Raw genomic sequence first — 26,291 nt, forward strand, 5'->3', positions numbered from 1 at the left:
ACTTACCAGAACTACGAAATGGGAAATTGCGTTCACCCCATGGCTGCCTCGCATACTACTTAGGGTTCCGTTACGGGAAGATGGTGTAACGTTATTTAAGGGGGGGGGGTGTTAGAGTGGAGAGGCATTAAATAGAGAGGGAGAGAGACACATTGTACGTGGTATGAGTTTGTCTTTATTTAGGCGTTATCATCATTATGTTCAACGTGGGTGACGTCGAGCTGTGGTTGGCGTTCCGCTTTGATCATGACCGCCTTATGGTCTGTGAAATGTAAAGTCAAGGGCTGTTGTTGTGGATGAACCCTAAAGTTGCTGAAGATGAGGTCGATGCACGTTCCCCGAATGGTTGTGGGCTGCTTGTAATGGGCTGTGGGCTGCTCGCACGGCCCGCCGAGACTCGCCGACGCACGCCGCCGCCGACGACGATGAAACGTCGACGGCGCGTGAAGCGTGCTCGTCTCGTGCCGGCCCAAGAAGGCACCGGCAACACTGTCGCTCCAGGAGCCATTAAAGGGTAAGACACTACCGGGCGTTCAGCAAGCCGAGCATGCGCAGTGGGGGTGTGGACGCCACACGGCAGAGGGACAATGAGATGCTTCGCATCTAAAAAGTGGTAGTTTATTGGAGCAAATGGAAAAGGGAAGAAGGTGGTGGTTAAGCGTCTCTTGTCCACGATGTCTCTTAATCAGGCCGACTTGATGGCTGGAGAAACCAAGGCTGTCTGGCGTGCCAGGTCCGGGCTGGTCAGCTCAGTATTCGAGTGCTCCGGAGTGGGGAATGGGGGGGTGGGGGTTAGGGGAGTAGTAATAGGAGTTTACCAGGTGGGATGTGGTGCGTGGGGTGTCGCGCTGTTGGCATTGAAGGGGGAAGATAGTGGGCGCAATCTCGTGAAGGATTACGTGATGGTAGAAGGTACCTGTCTGGAGGCGACGATAGATGATGGCTTTCTGGTTGGTTACCGTGGGGTGTGTAAGGGATATACGGATCGGGTAAGTGTGCAGTGAGATACAATAGCGTTGTACGCATTATCGAGGGAAACTCGAAGGTCGGGCGCGTTCGTGCGAGGAGGTGGGAGCCCCTCATCGTCGGTGGAGAATTATCCGGAGTGTACAGCTCCGGCTATGTTTTCCTTAAACCTAGCCTAAGTTTTTAAAGTTGAGCTGAATATTGCGCCACGTGTATTGAAAAAAAATGCAGCATTTTAAATGAACGAAATTGTATCTAAGTTATATGGTGCATTTGAAGTAAAAAGCTTCGCTAATATTTCAGCTCTGAATGGCTGCGTGACCCTGGTCAAGCTTTATTATTTATTCAAGCTTCATTATTTAGTCGAACGGAAACTGAAGCGGAACGAAAAAAATTTCTCTGAACCCTAACTGTAACCAAACCGATATGTTTCCTTGTTCGGCACACCGGCGGTAACCTAACGAACTCTGGAATGAGAACAGTGGCGTACACGCTTTTCCTGTAAGTTTATGGTCGGTTTAGTGGCTTACGCAATGGGCGGCTCATTATGACTGCTAGAAGGAATTAATGTATTCGTCGAGCCATGTTGATGGTCTTCGAAGGTTACACGTGACTACCAGATTTGGGGGGAGACGTGTTTTTTTGTAAAAATTGTTGTCGGCAGAAAAATCGGTTAGTAAGTTTTTATCTAGGAATGAATACCTGTAGCTTCAACTATTTTTTGTTTTAAAAACTGTACAATAAAATGTATATTGGTGGCCGTGTAATGCGCACACCGTGTGTAAAATCAATGCCCCTATCACTGTCAAATGTCCTGCATACAAATTGTTTGAGTGAACTCTTACATCTATTAAGATGATAGCCAAATAACACACGTCACCGGGACAAAAAAATTTAAGCCTATGTCTAATGAGAGAGAGATTGGGGCGTATTTCAGAAACAGTTTCGGCGTAAAACATTTTATTGTTTGCACACGATTCAAAATAACTATTATTGTCATGCAATCCAGCAGGTCTTCCAGTTTCAGAAGGTTCACCGACCGTAAGGCTGAAAGGCAAGGGCAGAATGATTAGGAGGAAAGAAGACAGGAGAGGCTTTGACGTCTGGTCTACTAAAACCGGTAACGGCATTTTCTTCCGGGCCCTATTTTGCGTATATTTTAGTCACAACTGCCACCTCCGCGACTTTTGCTCGCTCCACTGTGGTCTGCTCCGTCTGACCTTGTCCACCATTGTGTATCGGCGGGGCCTCACAGTGATGTAGCAACCTGCTGCTCGGGCCTTCTCCGCGGTGGCTACATCACGCTTGCCAGTAACCAATCAGAGAGGCTGAAAAAGCCACGTGACTTTTTTCACACCCCTCCCAATGCCTCAGTGGCCAGCTGGGCCTCTCCTCAACTTTTTCATTCCTGCGCCAAATACTAAGAATGCTGAATGTTTTATGGTGCAGTCTGTTGCATAGTAGTGTGATTTTGCACGGGTACTATATCGTGTACCAGTGGACTAACAATTGTAACTACGAAAGTTGCAATACCTAGGTTTTGCGACTCAATAGAGGAGATTTGGTTCAAACGTTTTCATGCAAGGCGTTCTCTTTTTTCTTTTTTTGTGGGACACGCCATGGATATTTATTCATACCATTAATATCTTTATATTCGTACAAGAGAAATTATCAACACCGAAATAATTTAATAGAATTTAATGATACTATTCAGCAGGGTTCACCAAAGTTGCAGTTTTTTATGACCTCAAATAAGCTATTATGCAGAGCTTCTATGTTTTCGTATAGAAATGTTGATTGCATTTTATTCACATAAGAGAAATACATTCCAGAACGCCACTTGTTGTGCAGCCTTTTTGTAAAAATTGTTGAGAGAAAAATTTTGTAAGCGGCATTAACGTTTATAACACTAACACTTTTAACACGCCTAACCCGGCTCCTGTGATTGATTCGTATTCGAGTTTTTTAAGCAAAACTTGTGTTGACTGGCTTGTGTAGCCAAGCGCTTGATGGTGTTCCAAGATCCAAGGTGCTCAAAAACCGTTTCTCGTGGTCGGAATCAAAGCTAGGTCCTTGTGTTATGAAGGCGGCGTCTATCAGATTGACCTGAAAACGGCATTTGTTTGCAAAGCCTGGCGCTGCGTCATTGCCAAGGGCTTGGGCGTTTCTAGGCAGCACTGCACACTGGGGGACCAGCGGCTAATTTGAAATGGGTGCGCTGCAGACTCATACCCCTGTCTACCGCCGCGCTGTTGCCACGGGCACTGCCGTTGACTGGCAGCGCTGCGTGCCGGGAGACGAGCGGGTGATTTGAATGTTGCCGAGATACTACAGCGTGACAGCAGACGCGTGAACGGAAGTGAATTTGTATGTGTTAGGTGATTATATGATGTGAAGTGATTCTTTATCCGGTGTGTGTCTGTGGTATGGTTTTCGTTTTGGATCGGGTTAAGCCCAGCCAGTGGGTTGGGTGGTGTTTGGCTGCGTTCGGTAAGAGGTTGCGTTGGGGTTGACTGGTTGGGTTTCGGTAAGCGTTGGTTTGGTTTATACTGACTTGCTAGAAGTTTCTCGCGCGCCCTAGTTTTCTTTAGGGGAGGGGTTGGTTAGTTTTTATAAAGAAATTTACTTACCCTAGGTTCTGTGAAAAAATAACGCGCATCCAAAGTTGATTAAACATATTTTTTTTATATTTCGTCACTGATTTTTGTAATCAAAAACATTTTTCACAGAATAAAGAGCACAATTTTTTGCCCATGCAATATTGATTACACACACATACATATCTTTTTTATATTTCGTCACTGATTTTCGTAATCTAAAACTCTTTGCATATAATAGGGAGCACAATTTCTTGCCCATGCAGGACGCTAAAAAGGTATTGTCATTTGGGTGTTTTTTTTTACAGCTTTACATTTGAACAACAGCGCTTAAACGGAACAAGAGATTGACAGGACAGCGCGCTGTCCTTAGTGCTCTGTCCTGTCAATCTCTTGTCCCGTTTAAGCGCAAGCGCTGTTGTTCAATTTTGAAGTATGTACCAACAAGCCGGCACTACCACGCTTTTCCACAGCTGCCAAGGCGTCTGCTTGACTACTTATTTGTAACAAGAAAAACTATGATAGTCATACCAGCATGCCACACAGAGGATACTCACGGTGGTGTCCGTGCTTTGGGGGATCTGTTAGGACAAGTAAAAAAGCTAGGCTTCAATTACAGCGAAGTAGCTGTACATCTCTTCGGCAAAGTAGGTATAATTCTTTAGAATATTTTATTTATGGGATGCGAAATTTCTTTTTTATGCCCCTTGGTATATTTGCAACCACCTTTCACGTGTGGAGTTCAATCTAAAGCACCATATGTATAATAAGTTCTGGTAAAAATAGGTGATAAACGAAGTTTGTCTGCGCTCCGTGCAACATTAGGAACGTTTTAGACATTGTACCTTACATTGTTGTGCAATTTGATGAAATAAAAAGAGCTTTGACGGGAACCTTTATTTTGGTGATACAATCGCGCCGTGCTACCAAGGTAACCATCGCAACTCATTCTGGAAATGTAACATGTGCAAAATATATGTTATCGGCAACAGATAAAGAAATGTGATCAAATTAGGTAAGTCATTCTGTCTCGCACTTCAATTTACGTAGCGGTAACATCTCCATTGTTTTTCCTCTGTGCTATTTATAATGATTGTTGCACCGGACATGACAGGTGTTTGTGCTTTCTGCTGCAATTATATTGTTTGATAGAAAGCAAAATATGCAACCCATTCTTGTTTCTTAAAAAATGTTGTATAGCTGAAAAAGGAGTACTTAACTCCAACGCGAGATTGATTATTCCCGTAAAGAGCTTAGAATATTATTGCAACGAAACATGCCGGAAATGGGCGTCTGTTTTACGTTCCCGGATTATTGCATTTTCAACGCGCAGTAAACTGAATTTCAACAACATTTTAAAAATGAGGTGTGCTCAAGCGTGTGTCAACTTACGGTGGTAGACGGGACCTGAAGAAAAAAAGACATGGATATGAGGGCGTTGCTTGTTATGCGTTACCAGCTAAGGAACATTTTGTATGTATCTAAAAGTCCGTTATTTTATGGGGAGCTCCAGAACTTTTATGTAGCCCACATGCAAATACAGCCCCAAAAATGGAAACATGAACATCTTGGGAGCACTATCCAGGCCTCGCCATTTTAACACATCAACCAATTTTTTAAGGAGTATAATCTCCACAGCACAGGGCGCTTTTCTTGTTTAAAGAATGCGATTGTATTGACAAAGGTTCGCAGGACATATTTTGAAACGAAGCATCTTTTTTTTCGCACGTAAACGGTGTAACGATAGCCACTCAACTAACCATCGCCGCAATATTATCCGCATACGTCTCTCGCGTTTTCAGAAGGAATTTCTGGGGAGGTAAGCATCCAATACTTTCAAGAGGTAACTGCTGAAGAGTTTTACATCAAAGTATAACTTACGTGGTGGAGGGGCGTGATACACGCGAGGCTCTGAAATTGCAAAGGACGTTTTTGAACGTCAGGTATTTTGGGTCAAACAGGCGTGTGTCTTATCCTGAAGGTATGCCGCCGGGTTCGTACAACTAACGTACTTCTGCAACAACAGCTATACTTTGTGACAGTTACACCTGTACTCATTGTGACAGTTATACCAGCAACAGTTATAACTGTGCGCATTATATGTCCATGGTTGGAAAAGCGCTTATTTTGTGACATAAGGGACAAACGTAGAGCGAAGAAAACCAGACAGAACGAATGAAGCGCCTCATTCGTTCTGTCTGGTTTTCTTCGCTCTACGTTTGTCCCTTGTGTCACAAAATAAGCGCTTTTCCAACCATGTACCGATACCAACTAGCCCAACAACAAGCCTTACTGAGCATTATATGTCCCTGTCTTAAAATCTGCTTTGGCTACGGTTCTACCTGTGGGCTCCCAACTGTGCAATCTAAGCAGTATCAAACTTGAATTCTTCGATCTATCGAGGCACCAGGCTCCGGCGTTATGCTTCTAACTAAGAAAGCCCGATATTTCCCAAGAGTCTACGTTGCAATATCACAAAGAAATATCGCGCGAGACGTATTTCTTGCGGATAACTTTTCCCCATGTTACGATAACCGTTCAGACAACTGTATACGTATCTATAAAGTGTTCAAGTCAGTTTCTACTTACGCTGGTATACAGGACCTGCGGAAGAAAAGTGAATGGGTGTGGGAGCATTGTGCCTTGTGTAATAAATGATTAGGAACATTCAGTTTGATTATGAGATGGTAGGACTAGAAACTCACGTGGTGGTGGTGCATGGTAGACTGGTTGTTCTGAAACATCAAAGCGAGGACGTGCGGTTCGGAACTAATATTCAAGAAAACATGAATTGGTTCACCTGTAAGCTGAAGACGGTGGAGAAGCATGCCTCCGTAACATTTATTTGATGACCATTTGTTTTTCGATTGATAAGAAAGTTTAACACGCCGATGCTACACAGGCGATAAGGTGCGCCTTTGTGGGGGCTTTGGAATAATTATTACCACCAAGGAATATTTAACGTGCGCCGAAATCTCAGACGAACGGGTGTTTCCGCTTTCGCCGCCGTCATAAAAGCAGCCGCCGCGGCGGGGAATAGAACCCGCGTCCTTGGGCTCTGCACCATCATGCCCTAGCTACTGCGGAACATTTCTCATTTTATAAATTTGTAGCCCTTCCTTTATTCCTGAGCAAACAACTTCACACGAATTGCTAAAAGATACGGTGCCTGCATATCTCTTGATGGCAGAGTTTTAAAACAAGAATTGGGGTTTTGTTTCCGACGTATCCAACCACTTCATATTCTTTACAGACGTGAGATTTTGGAGATACTTATGGGGTCAGGGCGAAATGTATGCTCTAAAATAGCACGTTTCCCCCTTGATGCGTTGCAATAACATTGAAATTGGTATGTGTTTCTAAGCGTAATTATTGAGGAGTAGGAAATAAGTAGGGACGTAAAAGTGAACGCGAGTTCTTGAGGTACGCCAAGGATAATGGCCCAACCGCTACATTTAGTTATTCGGTAGCCAAACTTTAGGGCACCATTCCAGGTTCCTTTCAAATTCAAAGACTAGGTGCGGTACTTACGAACGTATACCGGGTAGGGCACTGGAAAATAGAAAGAAGCAAGTCAACCCGAGATGTACATGTTATAAGCCGTGATCAGCGGCGCAGCTGTTGTGACAAGCATGTGAAGGCGCCTTGAAGGCGCGTGCAATGAGGCTAAAGTGTCATTGCGCAACAATGGGCTTGTCTTCTTAGTGAGCACTTTTCTACATTATTGCAGACTCACTTTGTAAAGCAACACTTACGGACCACCGCACGTACCGCATCTTTAAGAGAGAATATCATCCAGCAAGAAAGAACCAAACTCGCATCAAATATCTTGAGCGACAATAAATACATTCTGATGTGCCTTAACAGCCCGTACTATTGTACAATTATAGAAAAATAAAACAAAAAAACATCAGGTATTCGCTTTGGTCTAATCACCAAATTAGAAACCTCAGCTCAACATGGTGTGACGTTTTTCTTTTACTCTGATTCGACTAAAAAAGAGTTCCCTCGTTTATGACGTGGTATCTCGTATTTCTACACTTAATGTCGCGGTTCTTGAATTAATAAAAGGAGGGGCGTTTTCGGTGAAATGCGTAGTTTTGCAGCAATCATCAGTGCCGTTCTTTTTGATGACGCATTTGCGTATTTGACACGTATATTAAGCCTTTACAAAGCTTTCGGCATGATCCCGGAGTTCAGAGAAAAGTACTATTTTCACAGTCTTAACTGAAACACATTTTGCAGGTACCGGTTGAACAACACTTGCTGATCGAGTTTTTGAGGTTAGGAACAATCTGAAAATAACTTTATACACCGGGACCAATGTAGGTGAAAGTAAAATCCCATTGCCTCTACAAAAATTCACAATTTTCTGCCTTCAGGCATTCGTTTTTTAGCGCCCCATGTTTTGCTTCTCTGGTGCCATTTTGCTCTGGTGAGGTTTAAATATTCGTATGGCAAAATGGCAAAATGGGATATGTAAAACGAACTGCTCACCTTTGTGATGCACAGGCACTTTATCTGAAAATATGGCGTAGTAGAACGCATGAAACGTGTGAGATAAACCGCAGGCAAGGAAATTGCAGAATTGGAAGTATTTGTTTTTTACAGATGGTGAAGTACTTTGCGGTGACTGGATTTGGTGGCAAAGGCTAGAAATTATTCATTATTCTTAAACGACATGTCATACCACGTCTTTGTTACGATCTTTTGTGTTACGTTGTTCCTGCACTGCGTCGTGTTCACCATTCCTGACAATCCCATTAGTACTATCCTGATAAGTTGAATAACATGCGCGTTGTTTTCAGCGCATGCTGCGCTCCCTGGCGAAGGGCCGTGTATGCACCGCAGGCATAAGGCTGGGAAAGACCTCTGGTGTCTTATTCTTACTGCGCAGGCATAGCTCCCGGCTTATAATGCGGATCGTATACTTAAAATCACGCGCGCCGTTGTTCGTATTTCACTTTATGCCGATAGTACAAGTGCAAGCGTATCTCTGGAGAAGATGTAGCTTCGACTACGCTCTTTTTTAAGATATACCGTGAAACAAACGGTGAGATGTAAAGAGGCGCAAATTGTAGTAAAACTAAAGATAAGAAAACAAAACAGCTGTAACTGATTACTTCAGGTCATGCCCACTACATTCTTCTGGTCTGGGACTACGACCTAAATTATATTTGGTGGACGTGGTCGAAATACCCAAACATGTACACCTACTGAAAAGGGGAAAAAAGACGGAAATAGCGACAAGGATTGAGCAGAGTGCACAGGTCTGTAAAGACAAAACAGCGAACGTATATTTTTGAGGTTTATTTGTAGGACAAAAAAGATATATATAACCTATTGCGTAAAAGGGGACGTCATGAGTCATTATTGATTTTTTTTCTTTTCAGATAACTGGCTGCTTTGTCCGCGGCTACCGCTCTTTTTTCTCTCTCAGGTATTCCTATTGGATCGCATGGTTCTATCTCTGCTTGTCCAAATAGCGTCCGCGCTCACTACCTTGAGCAGTTCTGAAGGAAATCGAGCGTTCTTTTCTATCGAAAGATGCAGGTACACAAATCATCACCGCCTTAAAACTTAGTGCGCGCATATAGATAACATTTTGTTTCGAAACAGTGTGTAAAATGGCTCATGGTTGTCATAATAACATATCTCGACATGTCTAAAGTATAAGAACCAACACCCCAATCCCCTACCCTTAAATTGGTTGACGATTGCCGCATCCCCATTTTACGGACTGTTTGGGTGAAAGCACAATGATCTAGGACCCCCCACGTTTGGTCTCGTTGAAGTAGTTACCTAAAATGATATTTTGTTTTTCTTAGTGAATATGCGCCGCGTGCCGTCTACTCATAGGCATAATAATGCTCTACAAAATTATGAGGAACCATTACTTGCAGTTCCATAACAAGGATATCATTCGGAATCGTGCCGTCATTTATTTGAAAATATTCACAACTTTGTACGCGTCAACCAAAATAAAATACATGTTTTGTTTACGTACGAATACGGTCCTGGTACACCGCTGCAAAAAAAAGAATAAGGCATCAATTTATAGCCTCAGGATGTACGTGATGCTGAGAAAAAATTGTCACGTGAAAGTATGGCGGCGCAAGTGCCGTGTCGCATAAATATGATTAATGCCACTAAACAGAACCGCCACAAATCCATCCTTCACCTAGTTCTTCAGGTCTGCCAACGTAAGTGCCATACAATACTGGCTTTCTTGGGGATGTCTCAGCGATCGTGAATTTTGGACAGCAGTGAAAGCCCAAACGGATTGTCAAATACTTTTTTCTATAAATCAGAACATATACCATTATAAATAAAGGTAGCAGTTATGCGCGAAACCCAAGTGTTCATCAGCTCTTGATTGCACTCGAGACTGGTCAGGTATGTAAAAAACTGTAGCGCAATAAAAATTTTGCTTTGATTAGAGGTTCTTTTAAAACAGCCACTATTGATTAACGGTAAGGTTGCAAGAGCGTGACTAAAGAAAGACTGATTTGAATGAAAACTTCATTTACATGATGCACCTTCTTTGGTGTAGTAATTTTGCCCGAATGTGAATACCAGTGGAAGTGGCAGGCATTTATTTAAAGTTTACCTGCAATATATATCGTAAACAGTATATCTGAGGATAGGAAACAGGTCTGCACAACTTAACAATGCTTTCGTTAGACAATTGTTCGCATTGCTATCAAAAACACTAATCTTGTTGGAGGGCCATCGACTAGCATTACGTAGTTGTCAACTGCCGGCAATGCTGTGTGTATGCACTACAACATAAAGACAACATTGAATAAAAAGTTGATACTCACGGTAGTACACGGGCACTGTCGGAAAGAAAAGAAAGTTGATATGTTCAAACCCCTATGATGTACAAGAAAATTTGCAAAAGATATTTCAAAAACGACACTTACCCTTAACCACTTCTTTCTCTGAAATGGCGAGATCAAAGTAGCAAACGCGTTATTGCATTATTAATCCAAGCAAGCAAGAAAAGGGTCACTGCGCTCATACTGCAAAAGGTGCCTTTTGCTACTCGCGGTCCCTAACTTTTCCCACCATCCTGCTGAAACAAGTATTTTATTTAAAAATTGCTTTATTACGTAAGCCTAAATTTTCATTTAAAACGTGCATTTAACTTACGTGTGTGCTTTGGAACCAACTATTGATTAAAATTTTTAGTAGTGTTAGCAACATGACCGCAGTCTTAAGTTTTTTGCCAAGAATGAGTAAAAAGTTTCTTGGAGCATATACCATTTCCTAAACGCACCAAAGAAAGCTCAGCTTGCATTTAGCCTTCAGCACCAACAGGTGTTAGAAACAGCAACTTATGGGTGTAAAGCGACGAAGTTGGATAGTTGGTGGCCGCCAGCTTGTAGGATTATATCACCTAGAACAACTTCTGTGCACATGTGCCTTGAGAATATCACAGGAGCGACCACACCTACTACAAAGAGGGAGCTCAAGCTTTCCATTCTAATGTAAAATTATATATCTAAATACCACGAAGACACGCGGGACGCTTTTTGTTTCCGGCTGACAGCGCAAAAATTATACGTCCTGTAAACACAACGCTGTGTGTTCTTTGCTGTATGGGCACCCGTAAATGCGAGAATTCAGTCTTACTTATGCCGTCAAGCCTGTTTGTAATAATTGAATTCAGCATTCGTTTTATGCACGGAGATAATTGTGTGAAGTCATTGCGTTGTCTGTATCAATTCTTGGTTAAGTGATAGATTACTAGCAGGCCCAGTATACTATCAAGTTTTAAAAGCTGATTAGTGATTTACATCACATGTCTTTAGGTTATGTACGACTTTGGTGATTTCCACCCAGACAGGACTTACCTCAATATTGCAGTTCAACAAAACGTTTAAATTCAGGAACAATTATAGGAATCGAGCCCATTTTTTCACTTTCCGAAATTGTTCCCAATTCACTTCTGCACAAACAATCTTCTATGCAATATTTCATCAAAGATAACAAGCTTCATTTAGTGAAAGAAATGAGTCAACGTCATGTCACTTCGTTTCATTTTATTTATTTTTGTTCTAGAGAACCAAAGGCATTACATCCGTAAGTCAGTATGTGGACTTACTCTGGTGTGGCTTTTGGTTTACAACTGAAAGGAATAAAAAGGCAGTAAGATCGCAGGAATGTAAAACAATGTGTGGGGCATCAAACCGATGATCGAATAAACGGTTCTACGATTGAACCACATAATTTTAGTTGGTGATAAGTGTTACCTTTGATGTGGAGATCTGAAAGGAACGTCATTGTACATGATTATCCAACGTGCTTATATTTATAAAATGAATGTATGCGTTTAGAAGAAGAGAGGTGAAACTCACTTATTGGGCGAACTGAAATACAAAGAAAGAAGAAACGAGCGGTATAATTTCCAGGTATGTACATTCAAAGCAACGTTTATCTATTCAGCAAGCAGCATGCTCAGCTTTGTTCTGAAAATAGTGTATGCTGTGGAATCTCACGGTTGTCGCCTTAAAACCACTCTTCTAAAATCCCACAAGTTTTAGTGGGCTCGGATCGTGTTTTATCCTTGCAGCCCATCTGCCACCATAAGAGCTACAAGGTATCGCGTTTACCGTTTAGTATCACGCCGGCATTTTCTGCGTTTCAAAAGTGGAATTCAACCTTTTATGTTTTTTTACGCCAGTTTGTATCCAGCACTATTGTGGCCCAAACTTACACGAAAGAAAGTGCCCCGCACGCGAAGCTAGGTGATTTAAAACGAACGGAACAGTAATCGCCATCATTTTTTTTGTTGCTCCACACTAACAAGTTCCAAATCAGCATCTCCTAGTATATTACGGCCGAAGCGCTTTCCCCAAAAACTTCTTTTTGTGCGTGTTGCTGAACACATTAGTTGTAGTTTATAGTATGATCGTTATTGCGGTCGGCCTCGTCACTCCAATGTCAAAGTTCTTCGTGACTAGCCTGTACAAATAGGGATATATAAGTGAATAAATAGCACAGGGCGCTACTACTAGTGGAACAATGCCGAACGGCGACCGCAGAGGCGAATTAGTGACGGAAGAGTGTGTAAGAACGGGGCAGAAGAGTTACCGGAGGGCCAGGAAAAGTTTCTACATGCGTGCACTGCAGAAAAAAAACACATTGAAGCGAATGCCAAGGTGTGCAGCGGCTATGACAATGGGCCAGAGCGTCACCCCATCGCAAATTTCTGACGTCTGTATTCAGCAACTCGTAATAATTTTGCCCTCACATCACAAACTTGTTTCCTTACATAGTTACCCTGTCAGCGGTCGCACCACACTCCGCTGAAATCTATATGTGCTGCACAACACACGACCCACTAGCCACAGCGATCGCCTCAAGGTTGTTGCCTCCAGGTGTCGCAAAATAAGAACGCCAAAATTTCGCACCATGCGCTATTGTCGTCGGTTATAATTACGAGGCCATACTCAACTTTGTTATTTTTATGAATTACCCAATGTTTGGTATTTTAGAACGCCTTTGGACTTTTTCATTCTTTGGGTGAATCCCGCAGGGTGAACGTGCCTTTTTTCACAGGCGACGTCTATACCGATAATATTTCAATTGGGCTAGGAATACTTTCAGTGGTGATCAAACAATGCTGTTACGTTTGTTGTGTTTGATCTTTCACATCCTTCTTTTAAATGTGTGTTCCTGCGTAGTAATCGCCTGATAAACAATTTTTTTCTCGCATGAGTTTGCGTCTGCCAAAAAAAGAAGACTGCCACACTCACCTTTCTTTTCTTTTGGAGGTTGGTAGTACACAGGTCGCCGGTACTCTTGGTACGATGTGTGGACGTGCTTGGCTGAAGCAAATGAATTGTTATTGCCAATGTTCCTTGCGAAATTTTCAAATGCTCTTTTGGTTGGCCTGGCAAAAGTAGCGCTATATTTGAATTTACTTAGGCGCACTTGTAGACAGCACGCTGTTGGCCACGTTCGTGGCTATGCCAATTGTTACAATAGCTCCAAAAATATACCTTTCCTTGTACGGTCTTCCATTCTAATATTTGTGTACGATCACAAAAACATTTGACTTGACGTTTTATTTACGCCTATTCCTTTGGAATTAGGTAATTGCTTTATTCGTTGTAAAATTTCCTGCCAAATACTCCATACACTGCTCCCATTAGCCGGTTAGCTGGAAGAACGCTTATGTTTAGACAAGAACTAACAGGACGCCCAATTTTTCAGTAGCACCCACTAATTGCGCAGGTTTAAAGACAAACAAAAGTCTACCGGTACCAAAATATAGCTGAGCGAAGCTTTTATAAAACAATACGTGCTATACTTCTTTCCCTATGAAACCCATTTCCTCCGGAATATATTTAATCAGTAAAATTCCGTTCACACTCTGCGTAATTTATTGGAATTATTGTGTACAACGAGCAAGTCTGGCATCAATCTTTATGGGACTTGTTTGTTATAGCCTTTAAACTTTATCCAATCTTGTTGGATCCGGACAAAACATCGTATAATTTTTTTTCCCGCTTGTGGTCATTTGTGTTTAGGGTTCACGATCGTAGCATGCACTCAAGAAATCATCCCTGACATTGCTCAACGTCATAAACACCATTCAAAATTCTCAACCCACCTGAGAAAAAATAGGCGGAGGTCGGCCTCAAAAAAAAAAAGCGCTGTCATTTAAAGTGAAAGGTGCTTTAAAGGTGTTCAACTTCATTGCCCACAATGGCTTGCATACTGACCATCAGCCAGTCGTCCAGTAAAAGCGCAGGTTTGAAAGAGAATTAAGGATTTGCTTTTAAGGCCCGAAGTGCCCGAACTGCAATGGCTTCCAGCAAATATTTGCTAATTCATAAGTTTTTAAAACTTGCCATCAGATTACGAGAAATTGGACAGTGTCTGATAGCGCTTCCCCCCTCCTCTGACAAAGACAAAAATGTGCATCACACGCAGCCTGACTGGTACTGCGATGGCCACTTCTACAGAGTTCACATCGCCTTGTAAAATGCTCAGCATCTGCGATGCCTCGTGTCACCTTCATCCGGCCGCCCCGTAACAATAATAAACTGCATTTATCCGATATTTTCGCGTGACTGGTAAGGTTAGTCGAAGTGAACAATCCTCTATTACTCTTTTCCTTTTTAGGTTCACCTGCTTTCGTCACACACATTCAGGCTCAGAAAGGTGCCTGTTGTTATCAATCCAAGTACAAGAATAAAGAGAACACACGCACTATGGAAGTAGCATTTAGCATACATTGGCCCAGTATTTATTGCGACCTGTCTTTATTGCGACAAAGAAAGGCTGCGAGCTGCGCTTCAGGTTAGCTTCCGAAGAGAGGGGAAAAGTTTAATACACACTTTTCCTCGGTCGTGATGGAACGTAGTAATCATCTGCGGAAAGAAAGTTGAACATTATCACACTGTGCAATTTTCACAGTACGGAAATAGCAGCTAGACCTTCTCACCAGCCGCATTAAGCACGCTTTCCTCAAGTATAAAAAGCTTTTAAACAAGAAGGCTCGACAAACACCTTTCAAAATTCCTATTATCGACTTTATATTTAGTTCTTAGCTGTTTCCACGGTTACTACTCAACACAAACATATTTTTTACTATTTCGCGAGTAACCTGTAATATGTTTCTGCTAAGTCTAGTTACCACATAGAAATGAACAGTTCGTTGTGAGCAATCAACCTGCAAAATTTCTCCTAATCTTTGCCTTTTACAGCGAGGGCAAGGAATGCGCGTTACCCATTAAGAAATCTCGGATACGAAATCAAAGTAACGCCAATTTTTTAAGTCCCTTTTTTATTTAGGCTGGCGCAGCGCGCCACGAGGCTTCCGTGCCCATGCTACAACGCAGCTGTTTAACGGTGGCATGAACAGAGCAAAAAAATTCGCTTGAGGCGCTCTTTTACATCCTAAGCTTTTTTATCCTAATTTTTTATCCTAAGCTTTTGGCGATGAGTGTTTGGAGTGGTGCACTTTTTCAGGCTACAGACAGGAATGCCCGCAACAATTTTTTCGCTGTCGGAATAAACGCGGTTTAAACTTTAGCACAAACACATTGAATAACGGCTTCCCATTAGGGGTATTGTTAAAAACTCGCATCGGGCGATATCGAGAACCTCACATCACATCGAGTGCCCGAAGAATTCACTTTTTCGCCTCCGTAGAGTGAACGCCAACCATTGGTAATGTTCAAAGCTTTGATCTGTCGCTCAGTTGTTGGAGGTATCAGCTTATATACCGCGGTAGCTAAGAAATATTGATAGCTAAATCCTTCTAAATTTGTTTCAAAGCAGTTTTACTTTGTTTGACTTGACATATGCTTTACCGAACTGGAACAAACATGCCTAACAGGTACTGGGAAGACGTTCTGTAAATAGTTTGGCCAAAAGACCCTGTTCCGATTTGTAGACAGTTAGAAAAACAGCATTTGCGTCAGGCACGAGTGTAGCGCGAAAGAGAGTAATCTCCGTAGTCACCGTAATCTCCGTAGTCGTAGCTGTAGTATGGCCGGGGTCTCTCGATAAAGTGCACTGGATCGAACAAGGACGAAATTTATATACAATGAGCATTCTGCTTGTAAAATCCTGCGCAGCAACATCCATGTAAAATATCCCGTAAAACTAAAAAGTGTTTCTGCTCACCTTGTTGCTTCTTGTGATGCTTTGACTCTGCAAAAGACCAAGGTGCGGGAAACATTATTGCACTTGCCTTAAAAGTGTCTCACCTTCCTTACCCCTCAATCTGTTTGTGGTTTCTGGTCACAGACACGGCAACAGACATGCTGCTACAGTGAAAAAACAATTGCCTAGCTTGCTACGTACGGCTATTGTTGGGCGTTACAGACGGTGTTTCAAACTTTACGTAAGAAACAATTTTTGCCACCCTTATGATGTAGAAATTACCCACTTGTTTACTTTCGAAAATACAAGCCGCAATTCTAGCGAGTCCACCTTCCACAAAAAAATGGGCAATATACTTCAAGCAGTGGGACTCTTAAGTGAGAATTTAAAGTGTAAAAGGTCCATTGTTTATTTTTGCATCATTATTATGGGCTGTGTGGTCAATATCAGTAAGTTGCCGATAATTTTTGTACTGTTTTGGCTGTACTGATGTTGGGCACTACGCTTAGACACCAGACTTTTCATACGGTTTACTGCATGCAGTCCACTGCTTTGCAAAGATGAGCGTTCAGTTGAGCTACCGTGGCATTAGAGTGCCCGCAAGTTTACACTAAAATTACGTGTCCGGATCAATTCGCTTTATTAGACTGCTACTAAAGTACTAATATACCAGATGCAGTAGCCACCAAACGTGACAGCTGAGGAAGAGCTTTTCTTTTACATCGCCTTAGTCAGAAAAAATCATTTGGTAAGAGCCATAAAAACCCGGATACGCGAGTTAATCGTAACAGGTTCCAAAAAGTATTTTAAAGGCGATAACACGAACAACTGCTTCCTCACAACACTTTAATGTTGTTACAGAGCACAGAGCTCCTGCTGAATATTTCACAAATTCTTTCATAAACTCTATGCCGTTCTTGTATTCATCTAGATAGGAACTATTAGGGCAGACATTTGGTTTTTCTGCATTTGATGTTCAAACAGTAAGAAAGAAATTCGACATGAAGCACACTGCCGGCGTCCTGTGATATTACTTCTCAACAAAAGCCATTCCTAGCTTGGAATAAGTGCCGAAACTGCCGTCAGAGTTTAGGTGGATTTGCATGCAATAAATAAATAATCAATGCGGCAAAGCTTCCCTTTGTATTCACTAGCGTACTAATTTTTGTATTGTATTCGACTGCACCTATTTGACTAATGGAATAAACCATCAAACGTAAAACTTTTTGCTTCGGATAACCTAGCTGATTTATTCAAGCAATAAGCTCCTCGGCCAAAGATAAATCATAAGGCGCACTGTTTAATACAAGTAGGCTTGCGCATCAATTCATTGTTGCTTTTCTAGAAAAACTTGATATTGGCGCTTTTCACTTGTTTTTGTCGCATAAAAAAGCAAATATATGTTTGACATGCTTTATTGTAGGGGCTGAAAGGTAAAATGTCAGCCAGTTTTTTGTACAGAACTATTTTTTGTTGAATTACTCAACCTAATTTTCTTCTTCAAAGATATTACAACCCAAACACAATCTACACTGTTAAAACTTATATTTTCTCTGCCAAACAGCATCAGAAACGTATTAGGCGTAGTTCTAGAACAATACGATAAAGCAAAGCTAGAGGTACATTTACGATTGCAATGTCACGTTTATTGGCGATGGTTGGTGCTGGTCGGCAACGGCCAATCACATGTTTTGTGTTTTAAAGGCACTTGGCGGAAAATTGGCTGGCGTGTCACCACTGTTTGATGTGTTGTCCTTTATATTGTGAATATCATTCTATTGTAAAAAGACTGGTAATATATTTTAGGGACAAAACCGTTGTTAGAATTATTCCTTGTATTACGCTTTCTGGCCGATTTGACGTAATCATAAATTATTGCAACTACAATGCAGGCATTTTTAACACTCTAGTTCTATTTTTTACCTTGCTGTTGCTTTAAAACATATTTGTTCATGCTGCCCATCTCTTTAGTCCTTTTCTTATCACTTTTATGGTATTTTATGAGGATTATAAGTTTATTAGGTTTGTACGGGGTGCACATCACACAAATGTTCCTTTCACTCACTTTTTGAATGCGACACGTGCACAGGATACTCCACGTAATTACCTGCAAAAAATAATTGCGAAGGTACTGCAGTAACGCAATTCAAATGTTCCTCGATGGAAAGAGAATACATTGAAATAAACCATAAATAAAACTACGGTAAAGAAATTGCGACCGTAGTTGACAGTGTTATTCACGCCACCGATAGAGGCCGCCGAGATACGTTGTGGCTCCCAGCAAGTCATTAAACAAAGGATAATATCCGGATGATTTTGTGAAAAAGAAATGTCCAGGGAATTGGTCCGCCTTTTCATTTTCTTGGAGCGCTATTTCTTGGCTGCCAGGGAAAAAATTAGCCGAAATTGTAATTTTTAAAGAAAAGTGCTGCCCACAAGAAAAGGAAAGATGGTAATTTTTTATTCGTGAAGGCACGGGACTAAAAATCAGGCTAAAGTAACTCTAAAAACAAACAGCAGTTTTCGAAGAAAATACTAAGAACCAGTTTTTGTTTATTTCTTCCAAGATTAAAAATTGTAGTGCCAAAATTGTATTTGGTGAATGCGATGCAAATATTACTGAACGAAGACATTTCTAAGGCTTCTTTCTAGTGAAGACATTAATGTCTTCAGAAACCAGTGTATTCTTGTAAGACCGCAAATCATACCCAGAAACGCGTGCTTACAAAGCAAGTAGTTTACCATGGCGGTAACGTTCTTTGAATTTACATCATCAACGCTGCCTCAAGTACGCGGAGTGGCACACAGACAACTTAGTTCTAGTTGTCTTTTAATGAAGGATAACATACATAAAGAGGATTGCTTTAAGAGCAATAAAATGTTGTTTAGCAATAAAAACCTAATGACAGGAGAAAAATCACATCTGTCAGATTACCAAACAATGACTAGGATAGCGCTCGCGTCGTCAGGTGCTTTAGTTATTAGTCGGGTTAACAGTGCAAACATATGAACGCTGGTCGTATCGTCCTTGATAATGTTATTAACTCCCAAATTATCAACAAAATCCGTCCGGAACCAGTAAAATCAGCAAACCATGTCGGGTTTTACACTTGATGTTAATAGCTACGTTGGATTCTCAAATGAGTGGCGTACGAGACAGTAATCGCTTGCAACCGTTAATTCGAAACCACAATGTTCAGTAATTTCTGTAAAAGGTTCCTCGGGGCCCCTCTGCGAGGTTTCAGGCCAAAAGCATTACGTCTTCCCGCTTGTTATACCTCAGGTAGAATTATTCATTCCTCGATGGCATGTGCGCCTCCCTCTTCGCTTTTCCTTTTCACCTTTTGGCGTGAATTACTTCGACAAGCAGACTAGCGGGAGTTCACGCCAGGGCTTCCACAGAATTACAGCTCTCAGCGCCGTTGCGTTCCCCTGTCACCCGCTGTCATGTCAGCTCTGCATGCACCAGGCTATCTCTTGTCTTGCAGCTGCAAAGTGCCGAGGTAGTTCGGGAGTGATCCGCGCCTACGATGCAGGCGCAAGTTACAGCGTAGGCTTCAGCGGGTTACAAGATACCCAGTTTCAGCCCGGGTTACGCGGTAAACACGTAGGCACGGGTTTAGTTTTTGTTTTAGGTGACGCACATTTTCACTTTTTATAACGGGCGGCGTTTTCTCCACTCGCTGACAACAACAGCGCTGGTGCTTTCCACAAAGGGATACGTGAGGCAGAAGCCCTGAAACTCCCCGGTCGTTCTGTCAGTGGGAACCAATGAATGCAGTGGCTGAATAATTACTAACGAAACGTTGTTATTAATGGCAACGAATGTTTCGGGAAGGAGAGGCAACGTTGAAGTTCAGCCCGGTGCACTCTGGACACAGTATCATTGCATAAGCTTTTTTACAACTGCAACTCCTTACGAATGCTTAGGGAGGTTTATTTCAGGATGACCTACGAACGTCGATCTCGGGCCGTTAACTGTACTTAACTGCATTAAGCAGTTAAGGTAGTTAAGTCTAGTTTGCGTAAGGTAAACACTGGAAGCAAAAACACGTAAGTAAAAACATGTTTGTTTAAATTGCACAGCTGTACCAAAGAACGGCAAAATAAGCCAAGTGAAAATAGACCAAAATAGCGTACGGTGAACTACTGTTTTCTTCACTCCGGCTCGCCCACAAGTACCACACTTTCGCTAGCTCGTAATAAAAAATGTTTGCGTATATTCCCTCACTACCTTCAGAAACGTGGCCAATTTATTGTGTACCGGAGCAATTATCAGTCTGTGATAGGGCATTATTACCTTCGTTCAACAGTTTCCTCGAACAAAGCTGTCATTACAATTCATAAAATTCCACAAAAAATTACGTTAACACCGCAATCATAAAAATGCATTGAAAAGGTCATCGTTGAAAAGGTCTATATAGAAACTGAAAACTAACGCTTCAAATGTGTGGTACTTACTGTACGACGGTGCATAGTCGTACGAAGGTCGGCGGACTGGGTAATCGTAGACTGGTTGTCGCTGCGGGTATGACTCGACCAGCACAACTGCAAATTTCCAAATAATTTAAAGTGATTGAGACGGAAGCTGGGCGCTTCTCTGAATGAAATGTCCTACCAGCCGTTTGTTTTGCAATCTGGAGGATATTTGCAATAAACTAAAGGACGAATTCGCCTTTGCTTCAAAAACTTTACGTTTGAAAACAATCAAAACGGAAAAGGTGAAGAGCCACCCCTAAAGTCTGATTTGCAAGCTGCGCGGTGTTCGTTGAGCCTGTAGCTTAAGGGCATTTCGTAGTATTGTTAAGCGACATCAGCATTCTTCTTAATTAAATCAATAAATTTCAGGTTTTGTTAATGCATTTTATGCCCACAGCAATCAAAGCGTAACTTGCTCGTTTTACTTTCTACTGTCTTTTTCGCTACTATACTATGCGGTTTACACAGCTGCGTAAGTGTGACATGTTAAATATTTTTGTGATGAATAGATTCCTCGGAGAACTTTCTATAATTTATTTTTACCAGCTGAAATCTTTTGATCAGGCTACCTCAAAAGGCACTTTTGTAGTTTAATTGTAATATTGTTATGCGTGTATGTCGACTTTTGACTAGGGGTATGATGTTTCGAGCAACGACAACCACGAAACTTCTCCCTTTGCCATTGTGTGCTGGCTAGTTGCCCGCGAAAAATCAGTTTACGGTCCAAGCAATTGATTAGTGTTAAGGGTTAATGCTGAATTATTTTAAACGTTTTAAAAATTCAATGTTCCTTCATAAAACGTCCCGTAGATGCGGAATTAATCGAATACAACGGTTTTACTAATAATGACACGCTGCAGGAATAAAAACACGGATACGGGTCCGAAACTTATGAAAAGAATGTAGAGCATTGCCCTAAAAACCTCACGCCCGTTTTATCTCTCTACAACCGCCAGAAACGTCAAATCATGGTCGTATGAATTTCCTTTAAATGGATCATATGAAACACATACAAAAAACGTCGTGCTCTGGTGCCGTATCCCGCGCTTTAATTGAAACATAAAAACCAGCACTGTTTTAAACGTTTATATCCCCACAACTCACTTGAGTACTTCGTTTTTGGAAAAATTAGGTACATTAGTTACGCCTGGGAGCGTAATACTCCATGTCAATTTGGTATTCTCATAATGGGGAGTTTTAGCTTACCGTAACGTGTTAACGGTAGCGTCTAGTGTGATTACGGATGTTGACTGCGTGTGCGCGAGCACGTAACGCGAACGGTAACTTACAGGCGCAGCTATTACTGTCGCCACCGTGTTTCCTGAAAAGACCGAGTTTCCTGCCACCGAGATTCCTTGCGTCTTGGTTACAGTAAAGGCTTTGCGCTCGACGCCTAATGCTTGGTGCAGCCAATAAATTTACCTGTGTTTATGATGTTTACAACGTTATTGTATCTCGATGAAGCTCAGGAGTACGACAAACGTCGAATTTTCGGCGATGGGTGGGCAATATGGCCACCCCTACTTGCGCAAAGCCCCGCTCAACTCAAATAATTGGGACAATTTACTGAGCCTGCAAAGCATCTCAAAAATTGCACTGGACGGGCAAATGTAGGTCCTTGAGTGAAATCAGAATATATCTTATTTATTTTGAGGCTAGATATTTAGCGTTGCAGGCTATTCAAGGTCAACGTTATCTGATGCCAAATATGCCCAGAATATGGCGGCACCGCCATCATGTTATCAGTTTTCACGCTGCGCGGGTGTTGTCTGCAATATAAGGAAAATGAATAACTGTACTTTGAATGTATAATAAAAAAGCCACAGGTTCAAGCTATATTAAACGAATGTGAATAGTTCTGAGCAACAAAGATTTGTGTCATTTATTTTAGACTGATTCGCCATATGTCGGCACGCCCATTATGGCAGCCGGTAAGCAGGACTACGGAAACTGCAAACGGTCTGCAAAAACATGCCTACCGTTTTCTGCGGTGACCGGAAACTTCGCCTTCCGGTGACACAGTACACAATTACGTAAAGACTTTAACGGTATACTGAAGCTCCATAATCAACATATACGGGACTTTTCACAAGGATTCTCATTTCTTCGTACAAGTTATGGTTTTTCGAAGTAATGATCTCCTCGGATGTAATTATTCACATGAACCCCAAACAACCTTTCATAATAACGTTGTGAGTGGGGGATAATAAAATGTTTACTGTAATACCTTCTTGGCCCTTGGACTTGCCGCCTTCTGCAAAGAAAATAAGGCATTCAAGGTTATTCTACTTATTATCGTCTAGACTGATTTTTATATAACCAACCAGAGCACAGTGCGGAGCTGGTTAACATCCTTACTTCATCAAAACTGAGCACGATAAGATACAAAGAATACAACGGCACCCTAGGGTAAAATTAGGTCGGATTCACAAACTGATTAAACAAAAAAAAATGTTTAACATTAGGCGTACCATCTTTAACCAATGTCAGGATATAAGCTGCGTTATTATTTCTTTCTCTTACAAATTAAAAGCACAATTTAACAATAATGATAGAATATTTATGTGGATCAGAATATCAAAGGTTTCCTATTAAATGAGAACCGAGAACTAGGAACAATGTGCGTAAAGCGGGTTTTGTGTCGAGAAAAAATTGCCTGTGCTATTTCTGAACTTTTTAAAATTTATAGTATTGAACCCAATTTTCCGGAAACAATTTTAATAATGTAAGTAAGCCCTAAAGAACAGAAAGTTTGGGCCTCCAGTCACCATAATAATACTTGTCGTACCAGTCACCTGTCGCAACTTATGTCTTGGCAATAGTACAGTTTAAATAGTACACCTGCTTAAAATACACCTCAGACTCCTCAAAATTGGAGCTATTTAATACCCATTCAGTATGTACTCAGCCTGTCATTTCCTACGAAGTCTATCTGCATATTTGATCATCGTCATAGGCACCATCATTATTATCATTATCGCCGTATTTTCTCAATTTGTTTTAAACGCAGGGAGACGGCATCTCCAATACATGTCCTACCCATCCTATCTTGCCCCGTCAAAGCTTCTTTCTTGCCATCGCGGCTTGTCATCTTATTCATTCATCGTGTAATCTATTTTCTCCTCATTTTACGTCTTTTCCTGTAGCCATTTCGTTACATGAATAATCCATCGAGTGCAGCTTGTCATGTCCTAGAGGTTTTGGGCCAAAGTACCAGCCACGCATACGCAATACTTAGTTTCACTATTTCTGGGCACTTAGCCACGCATATCCCTGTAGCCTCAATTTATTTCTTTTAGAAAGTTACCGGGTGAGTGATAAATGACCAGAACAAAAATTGTGAGAGTGCACGGTGCACTCCCACAAATATTTTTTTTGTTGTAGTCTCGTTTCTTACTATTCTTTTTTTGGAGAAACGTCCCGCACCGACCAGCTTATCTCAGTTTATTTGTCCAAAGACAAAATTTTGGTGACCGTTCCTAGTGGCTAGCTCAGTGATCCAAGCTTCTAGTACAATCGTATCAACCTTCTCATATTGCGTATACTTCGTGAGGAATTTTTATTTCGCTATTTTATATTTATGATCTCAGGAATATACGCAGTGCGAATCCCGTTCACAAATAGTATACCTTTGAAATGAATGTTATTTTGCTATGGCATACATATAAACGTTATTCTGCAATTGAAGCTGAATGCTAAAACTACACTGTGATTTGCAGCGCACGCTGACTCTCGACACGCGAGCGCTAAGGCTTCAACTATTATCTGGCAAATCTTCCCCGTTTCTACAATCAATTCTGTGACATTGTGCTCAGTATCGCTAAAAACAACCAATTGCAAATTGTGGCTGTTAAATCGCAAGCATCTGGGTGCATTCTAGGCTTCATCCTGCACGAACACTGAAAACATAGGCGTGTGTACTACAGTGTCATGCACTGATGTTGAATCTGGAAGCTCTCATAGTAAAAATAATCTGAAATTCTATTCGAAGAACGGATAGCATTTATCGCAGCCACACGAATGCCTCTTTTTCCTCCGAATTGAAACAAATACGACGACTCGTCGAACTGACCTTTGATTCCTTTAATGGTCAAAGTAAAATATTTCTCTGCAGGTTAAAAGGGGAAAACTGTGGGCGGCTAAAAACGCAGGTATTAGTTTTCGAGAAAACTAGGAAAAACGTAGCGAGCTTATCTTCCGAAAGTGCCTGTACTAACAATGGCCTTTCTAGAACAGTTGCGAATTTTGCGTGCTAGCTGACAGTAGATAACAACACTCCAGAATTGCTTCATTAAGTGCAATTTTTCTGCTTCCCCTTTACATTGCCAACAAGAAGCTCTGTTATCAAAATTTTACAATAGCCTACAACTTTCCTAGCTTTAACCACGCACTTACTGTTCTTGTGAGCCGTCGCCAACACGGCCACGGCGGCCACGATCGTCACGGTCAACAGGAGCTTCATCGCGGCCGTAAGTGTCCGTCCTTGCTTCCACAACTGTCTTCCGCTGCTGTTACGGTCGAACAGTTGCGATCCACTGAACACGCTCGGGTTTGTACTCCGGAAGGGGCTCCTTTTAAACTCCTCGCGATCCTTCAGGACAGAATCCCTTGTGGACCCGAAACAAAAGCAGGGCTCGGTGGCGTCGGGAGACTTACGACCGCCGGGCAGCAGTCTGTGCGACGTGTGCAGCCATTGTTTCGGTGAACCAACAGCGCTTGTTGAGCCTGGTGCTTTGCGTTAGTTACATCTCGGCTAGGTTACCCGTGGAGAACGAACACAATGAAACCACAGTAAAACAAATGTGGGGTCAGTGGCATGCCCTTGGCTGCTTTCGGCCGGCCACCAGGAAACCATTCGTTCCAGAAGACACTATAACGCTTCCCTTGTTGTTTCAAAATGCAAATGTTTTAAAACGAAACAAAATCTAGCGTTTGGAGATTGGTGTTAGTTTTTGCTCTTAGATTTGGTTCTATAATCACCTGCGACACCCAAAAAATTTCAATGACCAGAACTGAAGCTACTACTTGAGGCTGGCAGTTCTGAGAAGCTCCCATTGACTGTGGTGGAAGAAAACTGTGCTGCCTTCTGCAGTTTCACAATATCAAATCGGAATCTTAAGATGTGCTGAAAATTGGAACAGAGGTAGCAAATTGTGCTTCTAGTTCTCTTTGGGTGAAAGCCGATGCGAATAGTCCGGTATATATACACTTTATTGGTCACGGGATGATGGAAAGTAATCAGCAGCTTCTGTCTAGGTCACCGCTGAGGGTTTTAATAATGTGAGCCGCAAGTTACCGTTGCTCTTGGAGATTCGCCGCAACAGCGAGCTACTCTCTGATGTAAATGTGGGATTGTGCAAAGTTGTGGCGGCAGTCCCAAAGAGGGTGGTCCTGTGTGAATGAAGTGAAGGGTACCCAGTGGGACAGGGGCGCGTGGCGAGCATTGAAATAAATGGATCCGTGCGGGTATTGTGTAATGTAGAAATTTTCGCCGGCCAAATAAATTCTTGCTCGCGACGGGTAACACCAACGTGGTATTGTGAGGGTAAGAGGCTTTTCATTACGGAGGAGAATGTAGACGGCTTTACCGACATGTGTTGGCCGACATTCTCTCTGCGAGGA

General features: G+C 41.9%; 1 protein-coding gene and 1 long non-coding RNA gene across 7 annotated transcripts; both read right to left on the reverse strand.

Annotated features, from left to right (window-relative positions):
• Positions 1–1,897: 1,897 nt before the first annotated feature.
• Positions 1,898–13,053, reverse strand: LOC144158395 (uncharacterized). 5 transcript variants are annotated; one of them, XR_013320046.1, is made up of 12 exons: positions 11,822–11,867; positions 11,674–11,697; positions 10,490–10,507; positions 10,388–10,402; positions 9,571–9,591; positions 8,061–8,084; positions 7,095–7,115; positions 6,269–6,298; positions 6,153–6,167; positions 5,445–5,474; positions 4,956–4,970; positions 1,898–4,144 (listed from the first exon to the last, which is right to left on the reverse strand). It is a non-coding gene; the product is annotated as an uncharacterized LOC144158395 (long non-coding RNA). The 5 variants fall into 5 exon arrangements; XR_013320048.1 differs by lacking the exon at positions 6,153–6,167; XR_013320047.1 differs by lacking the exon at positions 4,956–4,970.
• Positions 13,054–13,205: 152 nt separating this feature from the next.
• Positions 13,206–25,233, reverse strand: LOC144158394 (uncharacterized). 2 transcript variants are annotated; one of them, XM_077689264.1, is made up of 8 exons: positions 25,065–25,230; positions 22,897–22,923; positions 20,652–20,738; positions 18,256–18,297; positions 16,212–16,238; positions 16,047–16,100; positions 14,918–14,950; positions 13,206–13,399 (listed from the first exon to the last, which is right to left on the reverse strand). In XM_077689264.1, exons 1-8 carry the CDS (start codon positions 25,129–25,131, stop codon positions 13,221–13,223), a joined length of 516 nt encoding a protein of 171 aa, XP_077545390.1. In that variant the 5' UTR covers positions 25,132–25,230; the 3' UTR covers positions 13,206–13,220. The 2 variants fall into 2 exon arrangements, with proteins under 2 accessions (XP_077545390.1, XP_077545391.1); XM_077689265.1 differs by lacking the exon at positions 16,047–16,100 and having other exon boundaries at positions 25,065–25,233.
• Between the last annotated feature and the right edge of the window lie 1,058 nt (positions 25,234–26,291).

This window comes from Haemaphysalis longicornis, unplaced genomic scaffold (genome assembly GCF_048455015.1).
Source record: "Haemaphysalis longicornis isolate Haplotype H1 unplaced genomic scaffold, Haemaphysalis longicornis Haplotype H1 scaffold_10, whole genome shotgun sequence".
Taxonomy (NCBI): Eukaryota; Metazoa; Arthropoda; class Arachnida; order Ixodida; family Ixodidae; genus Haemaphysalis; species Haemaphysalis longicornis.

Excerpts from the sequence above, each read along its gene's own strand:
- LOC144158394 (XM_077689264.1), bottom strand. The coding sequence starts at position 25,131 with ATGAAGCTCCTGTTGACCGTGACGATCGTGGCCGCCGTGGCCGTGTTG. Across the intron at positions 16,101-16,211 it reads GCATCACAAGAAGCAACAAG|TGCACTTTATCGAGAGACCC; the intron begins GTGAGCAGAAAC and ends TGTTCGATCCAG. Across the intron at positions 13,400-14,917 it reads TCCATCACGACCGAGGAAAA|CCAAGCACGTCCACACATCG; the intron begins GTGTGTATTAAA and ends CATTTGCTTCAG.